At 39.4% G+C, this 10,681-nt stretch overlaps 2 protein-coding genes across 2 annotated transcripts; both read right to left on the bottom strand.

The window, feature by feature from the left end:
* Nucleotides 1-3,068: 3,068 nt before the first annotated feature.
* On the bottom strand, nucleotides 3,069-3,980 carry LOC114767215 (uracil nucleotide/cysteinyl leukotriene receptor-like). The gene has a single exon (XM_028958799.1). The coding sequence runs from the start codon at nucleotides 3,978-3,980 to the stop codon at nucleotides 3,069-3,071; it is 912 nt and encodes a 303-aa protein (XP_028814632.1).
* A 4,244-nt stretch (nucleotides 3,981-8,224) lies between these two features.
* LOC114767351 (proteinase-activated receptor 3-like) lies at nucleotides 8,225-9,349 on the bottom strand. The gene is made up of 2 exons (XM_028959033.1): nucleotides 9,301-9,349; nucleotides 8,225-9,170 (listed from the first exon to the last, which is right to left on the bottom strand). Exon 2 carries the CDS (start codon nucleotides 9,164-9,166, stop codon nucleotides 8,267-8,269), a length of 900 nt encoding a protein of 299 aa, XP_028814866.1. The 5' UTR covers nucleotides 9,167-9,170; nucleotides 9,301-9,349; the 3' UTR covers nucleotides 8,225-8,266.
* Nucleotides 9,350-10,681: the final 1,332 nt, after the last annotated feature.

Below are 10,681 nucleotides of genomic sequence, written 5' to 3'. Positions count from 1 at the left end.
AGTAGCCGGTTGCTGGCTTTAATGGTAATCAGGTGACCAGGACAATGAGGTGAAATAGCTGCGAAGCGAGCAGACAGCAAGAATAGCTTTGCCGCGGTCTTGTCTGAATGGAGGAGAGTGATTCTGGCTTCACATTCCATAATCCAGATGGAGGAGAGATGCTAGATCCAGACGGAAGGGCACTGCCACCGCAGACGTAGCCAAACATGACAGAGGAGATCATGTCAGCGAAGACATTGATGTATTTCAGGTTGGAGTCGTAGCAAAAATTTCTTTTAACACTGGCTAATGCCAGACCGTGGAGGGATGAGGTGGATGGAAGGAGATCCATGTTGTGAGTGAGATGTGGAGGGTGGTGGCAACATCTGGCTGGGAAGTAGATGGACCATTGCACCATCAATGGCAGTAGACATCTTTCACCCAGAAAAAGATCAAAAGGTGTAGAAATGAGTAGCACATGTACAGCGTGGGCCATTTCTATGGATACACATTAATAAAATGGGAATGGTTGGTGACATTAAACACATTTTATAAGTGGTCAGAAACTTGTAAATAACTCATGAAAGGATAAAGTTACGTTAAAACCACACCATAGTTTTTATTGTGAAATTACCAATAAATTTGATATGTCACATGACCCACTTCCTATTGAAAAAACAAAAGTTGGATCCAAGATGACCGACTTCAAAATGGCCACTATGGTCACCACCCATCTTGAAAAGTTTGCCCCCTCACATATACTAATGTGCCACAAACAGGACATTAATATCACCAACCATTCCCGTTTAATTAAGGTGTGTCCATATAAATGGCCCACCCTTTATCACACGCGTCTTTGTCCTGCCCTCCTCTATTTAATACTTTACCTGTTGCTCCTCAGGCCTTGGTTTAAAAAAAAAGAACAAACTAAAATTTTTAAGCATGATCGAACGTTTGGACCAGAAAATGACAGTCCAATTAAATTTCCACTTTTCCGTGACTGCTTTGTCCTACCCAGGGTAGTGGCTTTTGAAATTTTGAAATTTTACTAATACCAAATATTACTAATGCCGGCATCTAAAAAAACTGATATTAGCCTTCCTTACAAATAATTCTCACAGACATATTAATGACTGAAACGCTGTGAACAGACTGTTTATCTTAATGCCTTTTCCACATGCTGAATTTTGACGTACACATTTCCTGGCTGTGCTGCTGATCAGTGACAGGAAAGCACTGACTTTACACCTGCACCCACACCCATCCAGAGCTGTTCATGACACCTGCAGAGGCCGACAAATACATTCTCCAGTACGACGGCAATCTTACGAAGCTTATCTCCCCACATTGTAGGCAATGTCTGAAATGTGGAAAGGCTAGACGAGATACGGTACAGGCCAAAAGTTTGGACACATGTTCTGATTCTTTATTTTCATATTTTCTTGGCATTCTCTCGATGAGCTTCAAGAGGTCGTCACCTGAAATGCTTTTCCAACAGTCTTGAAGGAGTTCCCAGAGGTGTTTAGCACTTGTTGGCCCCTTTGCCTTCACTCTGCGGTCCAGCTCACCCCAAACCATCTGGATTGGGTTCAGGTCCGGTGACTGTGGAGGTCAGGTCTCCACTTTTTGTTAAATACATAACGCCACATGTGTTCATTCATAGTTCTGATGCCTTCAGTGAGAATCTATCAATATAACTGGTCATGAAAATTAAGAAAAAATATTGAATGAGAAGGTGTGTCCAAACTTTTGGCCTGTACTGTACATTATAATTAACATTAAATCATGTGTTTATTCTGAACAGATAAACAGATCATTTTCAATATTATAAATAAGTCTGCTGTCATGTGGTGGTTTGAAGTAATCTGAAGGCAGGGCTGATTATCACTTTACAAATGTTTCAGTTCACTCTTTTTTCCATTTCATTTTCAAACCAAAGGACTTCCCACAGGTACAATGTCTGGCATCAACAAGACCAGGACTCTCTCCATGTTGAGGGTGGAAGACGTGGTTCCATGAGATGGATGTTGAGACTATGGTGAAGTAGTATAAAAATACCATGACTAAATCTTACAATTTCTACATTAGCTGTAAATCTAACTAAACCATTCATCTTTGGTGCAACGTTAAAAAAAAATTATGATGAATGTGACAGTTTTGACTTGTTTTTAGCACAGCAATATTTACTGAAGAAAGCAGCAGCCCCTCCCCCTCGCTCCATGCCTCGTAATATTCATTAGCAGCATCTTGTCAGTTTTATTGAAGGCACCATCCCTGGAAATATTTATTGTTCGTTTCTTTTGAATTCTGGTGATATACTGCCCCCTATGATGGTGTACAGAGGGACTTTTTTTAAATCAATAATTGCTGATTATCAATGCATGAATATTACTCAGATAATATATTAGGAGATGTAATTAAATGACCATGTCAGCAAGCGTCACTACATGGGGCTATATATAGGGGAGGATCTTATCCATTAGCAAAACACAATATATTGATTCCTTAATTACACACCAATAAAATAACATGCCAAGCAATAATTTATATTTACATATTTTATAACACCACTTATTCTTACTCTCAGCCAAGTATTTTGTAAAATTATTTTAGAAGTTGACAAAGGAAAAAATGCTTTTAAAATGCATACTCTCACCGTTCAGAGCAGCTTTAAAAGAGAAATACAAAGGCTTTTTTAAAGGACAGAATTCAGAAATCTGAGATTTCTTTAAAATGTTTAATTTAATAATGGAACATAAAGGAACATACTGTTAGCTGTTTCAGGGTCTGTTTAATGCTTGTGGATGAAGCCTAGTCCTGAACTTCAGAGGAATCCTTCATTCAAAAATGCTTTTATTCTGGGACTAGGTTTAATCCATGAACAGTAAACTGACCCATAATGTATAAAGTACAATAGTAGCAATAAAGTTACATTTAAAGTAATTGCATTTCACTGATCAGTTTATTTATAGTCAAGGCTTTTCATATTTACTCACATGAATTGCGCACTTCTTCTTATGTATAAACTACAAAATGATCTGCAGCCAGACACTTTAAATATTTTTTATATTTTTATTGCATACTGTAAGCTACGTGCTCACCTCCATCTCAGCCGCACCTATGCAACAACTGGTCTTGCATTTACAAAGGGGGGTGTAATGGAGATTGCCCTTGGAGAGGTAGAGGACAGGCTGGATGCTGCTGCTGATGTCCATGAAGCCAAAGGCAATGTAGTGGATGTAGCAATGGAAGACGTCTGGGGAGAAATATTCCTTGAAGGGGAAGAGTGCCACAGGGGGAAGGTAATTGAAGACAATGATGGCCAGGATGATGAGGACCATCTTGAACGCTCTCTTTTTTACCGGGTGCATCTCGTCCCGCCCGGGCCCTGACTGCCGAAGTGCCCAGAGGATGGAGATGTTGCAGAAGACCATGAAGGCAAAAGCTACCAGAATCATGACCGTGAAGACCTTGTCAAAGTTGGGGAGGCTGCCGACACACTTAGCCGCAGCATAAGTCAGAGTGATGAGCCACACAGCCGCTGCACAGAAGGCACGGTGTCGGCGGTCCTTCAGCTCAGTGAAGATGATGGGCTGGAGAACAGCCATGTAGCGATCCAGACAGATGCAGGACATGAAGAGGGGTGAGGAGTCCTTAACACCATAGAAGAAGCGCAAGACGTACCAGGTGCTGCTCGTGGTCAGGTACATGAGGTTGGCCAGTTCCAGAGGTGGAATGAGGCAGAAGAAGGTGTCCAGGACAGCCAAGTGCAGGATGAAGATGTCTGAGGTTGAAGAGTCTTTCTTACTTTTATGCAGGAGCCACAGGACCATGATGTTAGCTGGGATCCCCAGGAAAAGGTTGATGAATTGGAGGCCCAGGTAAAATATAAGCACTTCAGGCATGTGCCTGCAGGTGTCAAACTCAGTCTGCACAGCCGGAGTGTCATTTGACACCTTCTGTATGAAGAGCAGGGACTGGTTTATGTAAAGGACCTGCATTGTCCGTCTGCAGAAGGGTCAATTCCGGTTCAAGGCTTCACGCTACAAAAAACAAAACCAAGCACGTTAACCCATATGAGGTCGACTGATTTATTGGGTAAGTCTCACCTAAGTAAAATATTTTAGCGTCATACTGATATGTAAAAATGTTTTTAAAAGATAAAGCCATGCATTGTGATGGCAAAAATAATATCCATAACATGAGGGGTTTCACTGATAAAAAAAAAAAGCTGTCTTATATTACATAAAAAAGTTTACATTCATGATAATATATTTAATAAATATATAAATTGCACATTTAGAAAAATTTTTAACACAGTCAATTGTTTAGCCTTTTAAAAAAAAAAATTTTTTTACAAACCTTTCAGGGTTGCGTCTTCTAAAGGCTCGGCTCCTCCGACTGCCTGAAAACGTTTCTTATAGCTTAGTTCACCCGAGCCTCTGCCAAAACGAACAGTTCTATGTGATGACCCAACACCTCTGGGATACTGACTCTATCCAATGAAAACCTGTTGGAAAGGGTGGGGTTTTTCCACTGGACACTGTCACCCACGCCTTACCACGCAGCCAAGGTTTTTCCTGTTCAACCATAGTTGCCATCAATACTTTTTAAGAAAAAGTGATGGCCACCAGTGATGTCCAAAATGGATTGGATGGAATTAGCAGAATGAAGTGGAGAAGGAAAGTGTGTAGCAACAAGTCATTCCTCATCATTCACACTGATTGGCAATGACGCAACACTCCATCGGTGCCTGACAGGAATTTGCAGGTAAACAAGTGATGCAACAGTTCAGCGGCCCTTTTCTGACATTTAGTGTAACATGTTGTGAATTATTACATGGGGCAACAATCACTCTGACTGTCAGAGGAAGAAACAAAGAATGGGGGGGTTGCGGGGGTGGGCTGTGGTCACAGGGTTGTTTAGTCTGAGAGAGAACAGATTCTCAGTCTGAGAAAGTCACCAAGTATTTCAGTCTTGATCCCAGAAATTATTGCAAGATTGACTGATTTTCTTCACATTGTGGACAAAATGAGGTAAGGACATCATAAAGTTTAATATGTCTATTTCATTATTCAAATAGTTGTTATCAGCTGTTATTTCTGATAAGAGTAATTTAACATTTTAATACAATTTGCAAAGATAATTTTTCATTCTAGGGAAATAATAAGTAAAGGCATAACCAGTAAATGCAGATTCATGTGTGACTCTAGAAATGATACAATGCATGCATTAGGATAATATCAGGACTCTGACATCCAAAATAAATATATTTTAATGAGACCTTTTTCAAACACATCATGGGTCTAATAAAATTAGTGTCCATTTAATTTCATATTAGCATTAGCATTTTTTTCAGACTAACAATGTCTTACTTTTTTATTACAGTTGAGAAATCTTCCAAGTAGTTTGTCTGCCTCATGTTTAGTAGTTAATTTAAAAATGAGCATAAGTGGAAGTTAACTGAGGAATTACATACGTCTATATACACTCTTGATTTTTGATCATTGTTTTCTGTAGAAAAGTTATTTATATTTATAGTGATGTAGGCATTCTTAACAGAAACTACATTTTTTAGTTTACTTTTTTTTACTTTTTTTACTTTTTTAGAATACACTATTAATTTTTTATTAAATGTGGAGTGGGGAATATTATTGCAGTTTACAAATGATCTTTTTTTTTTGTTTATGTTGATTTCATTTAACTTTAAATTAAATTCATGCAATTTGTTAGCATGTAATTCCAGTCATTCCTTAATTACTTAGTAGTTTTGGAATATGCCACCATATTCATATTCATATTAGGAAAGGACCTTAGGGCGTTTTTCCATTCCAACCATGCACCTCAGCCATATAGAGAACAATGCAGAAATCAGAAATGGACCAGAACACAAATCTTAAGTCAACCCAATGATAATGATACTTCAGAGTAGAAGATCAGAGTAGAAGCATGCTGTCAAAATCTGCATGTTTCTCTACTTCTAGAAGTGACACCACAACTTTTCAGGGTTTCAACTTCTCAGCGTGCCCAAAATCAGCCTCAGTGGAAATAATGTTCACGCAACTGCCATCTGTTTATACTGTCACCACTTTTCAATTTTCTGTTATCAGCACCTTGTTTGATTGTCTTTGTCTCACAGTGCAGGTTTTCAATTGAAAAAAATGACTTGTATTAAGTGAAAGTGAAGCGATTGTCATTGTGAGAAGCGATTGTCATTGTCACTGCAGCACATCACACAGTGACACAATGAAGTGTGTCCTCTGCTTTTAACCATCACACTTGGTGAGCAGTGGGCAGCCATGACAGGTGCCCGGGGAGCAGTGTGTGGGGACGGTGCTCAGTGGCACCTCAGTGGCACCTTGGCGGTTTGGGGTTTAATCTGGCGACCTTCCGGGCCATACTTAATGACACATATTTTTTCATTCCATTACTGTAGATTATTCGTGTGAGCTTCTTGCCAGTCACCTGAGCGAGAACAACATGAACATGATGAATGAGGACCACATCTGTCTCCGGCCTTTCGGGGAGCACTGTCAGGGGAGACGTCACTGGCGTCCCTCAGCTTATCATTAGTAGTAAGCACTTTCCAGAATTACAGTCAAGACAACATTGATGGAATTAGTGGCTGATTGACATGTGGAAGGAACATAGACACATTTAACCAAGAATGTTTCTGATTGGACAGACCTGAATGCATGAAAATGTTACAGATGATTACACTGATGACTTCTGAGACCTATCAGCAGACAGTTTCTGTAAGTTTATAAGTCCTATATTTATTTTTACTCCTTTTTACTGTATATTAAATTGGGTATTGTAAAAACATTGTTTTAATTAGGGAAATTCATAGACGTTTAGTTATTGGATGAGACGCCTTGGTCCAGTCTCAGGAGTGAAGCTGCATTACCCAGAGACTGCTTGGGAACATACAGGTGGGAAAAAAGTGCCTTCTGGGAAATTAACAGTTCCAATCTCACACACACAAGTCACTACTGCAGTACTCTGATGTGCTCAACTCAATTATATTATATTTTCCTTTATCAATTAAACTCCAGGCTCTAATCCATCCAGGGTGATTCCATACATTGTCATACATAAATGTAAATGATTTCCATTCAGTAAATATTCCCGGAATTCAGGGACACAATGGTTGACTCATGGTTCAGCTTGTCGACTGGCATTGAACACAGAGCGATTCAGTGCTGTTCATCTACATTTGCATGTTCCTGCTGATCTCAGGACTTGTGGTGAACCTCACATTTAACTTTAAAAGCGATGTGTCTACACAAGGCCTGACTCGTTCGATAAAACATGCATGTGTTGAATTTCATGGCATGCAGTTTCATTACGTTGGCCTGAGATAAAAGTACAAGCAAGAGAAATTTGGAGCACCTAAATAAAAGGATGATGGTTTGTGATACAACATCTTGAGCAGTTGGCGTTAGTCGGTCTCAGACACTGTCAACAACAGCCTGATGAGAAAATTGCACAGCCACACACAGTTGTCACCAAATTACTGTTTATTGATCATTCAGGTTCTCTTCTTGTCAATTTCCACCAGGGCTAGGTGGGGAAATAATCTAAAAAGGAATTGCTTTAAATCCCTACAGATAGAATACAGAAGTAATCATTCACCTATATTTCAACAGTTAAATGTAACTAAATAAGATTTAATAAATTGCAATTTAATGGACAATTAACAATTTCACTGCACATGATTTAAAAAAACATGCAATGACAGATATGTATATGTTTTAGGAGTTTTATTATCTTTCTAGTGTTTGAGACATTAACTATTATTTATATGCGTGATTTGTGGTGTACACTGACCGTCTGAGTATATATGTATATATGTAAATGTATATGTATAATTCACGGTACGGCTGCAGGATGAAATTTTTCAACTGTGCATTTGCTCTTCTAGCAATGTAGCATATCAGATAGAAAAGCATTGTGCAAGAAAATACTTTATTTCCATTTGAATATTTCTATTGTTTATTGTAGTGATTTACACAAATACACATTTCACACAATACATGCACTTCTATACACACATTTTACTTCCACAGATATATGCAGTTTAAATTTTAAAGCATATTTCTTAATTATTATCCTTTCATCTCTAAAAATAGCACATTTACAGCTTTCTTGACTGTACAGATGATCATTATAAAGCTTTGTATGAAAATACGTACGTACAATTATAAAGATGCCTAGATAGATAAATAATCATAGATTGCCCATTTCTATCAGTGCACTGACTTTTCTGCTCACCCCTGTGGGGAAGTTAGGTGCTCACCTCCTGCTCAGTCGTGCAGCCGCACATCTGGAATTTACAGGGGCAAAAGTTGCTCAGCTTCTCTCTGGAGAGGTACAGCATGGGCTGGATGCTGCTGCTGATGTCCATAAAGCCAAATGCAAAGTAAGCAATGTAGCAGATGAAGAGATCTGGCACAAAGTACTGCTTGAAGGGAAAGAGAGCGACCGGTGGTAGGTAGTTGAAGACAATGATGGCCAGGATGATCAGCACCATTTTGAAGGCCTTCTTCTTCACCGGGTGCATCTCGTCCCGGCCAGGCCCTGACTGCCTCAATGCTGAAAGGATGGAGATGTTGCAGAAAACCATGATTGCAAAGGTGGCCAGGATCATAACAACAAAGGTCTTTTCAAAGTTGGGGAATTTGCCAACGCACCTGGCTAAAGCATAAGCCAGGGTGATGAGCCACACAACGGCAGCGCAAACGGCGCGGTGCCTACGGTCCTTCAGCTCGGTGAAGGTGATGGGGTGCCGGACGGCCATGTAGCGATCGAGGCAGATGCAGGACAGGAAAAGCAGGGAACAGTCCTTGACCCCGTAGAAGAAGCTGAGCGCTGTTAAGATGTTGCTGGTGTTCAGGTACATGATGTTTATTACCTCCAGGGGAGGCATGAGGCAGAACATGGTGTCCAGGACAGCCAGGTGGAGGATGAAGATGTCCGAGGTCGAGGAGTCACTTTTGCTCTTGTGGATGAACCACAGAACCATGAGGTTGGCTGGAATCCCCAGGAAGAGGTTGATGAACTGCAGGCTCAGGTAGAACATGAAGCCTGCAGGCATGTCTCTGCAGTACTGAAATACAGTTTGCTGGGCAGCAGAACTGTTGCTCGGTGTCTCGAGTACAGACGAGTTGGAATAAAACTCGGCCATGGTGCTACAGTAAACAGGGTAAAAGCTCAGTAAAGTAAAAAAATTCTCAGACCACAATTTTGACTAACACATTAATTTACTCCCTGAAGCATATTTTTGTGATATTAAACATTCCATTGCTTTATTTTACCTACCAGAATGTTGGTTGTATATCCTCAACTTATCTTGATGTTTAGTCTGTGGCTTAACTTGGATTGAGACCCCTCATTAAAACTGAGGTGCCACGATGAGCCTCGCATCACAACCCAACACCAGTGGGATCCTGTGTTCAGCCAATCACAGTCCACTGGAGAGGGTGGGGTACAAAATGGACGGCTTCGCACCATTGAAACGACATTTGGTGCTGCACCGAAGCATGGTTCAGCATATTTGTTTTATGTGACACTACAGCTAGTTTAACTATTGGATAAAAGGAATTAACATTTGTCAATAATCAGATGGAATAAAGTTTTTGAACCCCAATACAATTTAAAAGTATTTGTTGAGATTGTGTACATGACGAACATGCAGTAGCAAGTTTATGGCGATGATGCAACACACTATACACGGCTGATGGAAATTTGCCTGTAAACAACTGATGCAACAGTCGAGCTCTTCGTTTCTTTCATTTAGTGTAAGAGGCTGTTATTAATTACATAAGAATCATGCCGTCACCCATTAGGTTTCTTCCTGAGATCATGCCGGGCATTGCTACAGAGAGCCTGAGACGTTGAGAGTGAAGTTCCACCTTGCCCTGTTGACCTACAGATATTGTGAAATTCCAGTTGAACAGGTCTTGAACCTCAGATTAGGGACTTTTAAAACCAAAAGATATGATCTATATTCATGAAGTTGCTGTTCGTCCACTTAAAAAACCTCTGTTGCTTCATCTGGTCCTTTGGCTCATTATGGGTTATTTTTTTTAACTAGAAGATCATTTTTTTTATATAATTGTCAGATAAAACATAGCAATTTAAATATTTAATACAGCCATGGTGTAACATTTTAACATAGATAATGTCTACAATACACAAAACAATACATTCATGTAAAACTCAGTGTGAATCTATGTCATCCATGCATGTGGACCATGTGGTATTTGTGTGCTGTTGGCATATACAAAATCAAACACCAGTAACCAATTCCCATCTATAATCATACAATACAATCATAAGTAATACAATTATCTTAAATATGTAATAATTATTACACAGTTCACAGTGGCCTTATTATGACATTTGTAAGTCGCCCTGCAGAAGCGTCTGACAAATGCTGCCACTGGTTTTAAAAACAGATGAGATATGTTGCTTAAATGACTTTTTATTTTATTATTGTCAAATCACATGATACAGGTACACAGGTACAGTGCATATAAGTGAAATTCTTGTGTGCAAAGCATCTCACTCAGTATTGGATTGCAAAAACAATACATATATATGTATATAACCAAATATTTATGTGTAGAAATGTGTAGAAATATACACATATATATATATACACACACACACACACACAAAATGTTATTGTGAAATAGTG

The sequence above is a fragment of the Denticeps clupeoides genome, chromosome 17, assembly GCF_900700375.1.
Source record: "Denticeps clupeoides chromosome 17, fDenClu1.1, whole genome shotgun sequence".
Taxonomy (NCBI): Eukaryota; Metazoa; Chordata; class Actinopteri; order Clupeiformes; family Denticipitidae; genus Denticeps; species Denticeps clupeoides.
This window is presented reverse-complemented; position numbering and strand designations above follow the sequence as displayed.

Excerpts from the sequence above, each read along its gene's own strand:
- LOC114767215 (XM_028958799.1), bottom strand. The coding sequence starts at position 3,980 with ATGCAGGTCCTTTACATAAACCAGTCCCTGCTCTTCATACAGAAGGTG.
- LOC114767351 (XM_028959033.1), bottom strand. The coding sequence starts at position 9,166 with ATGGCCGAGTTTTATTCCAACTCGTCTGTACTCGAGACACCGAGCAAC.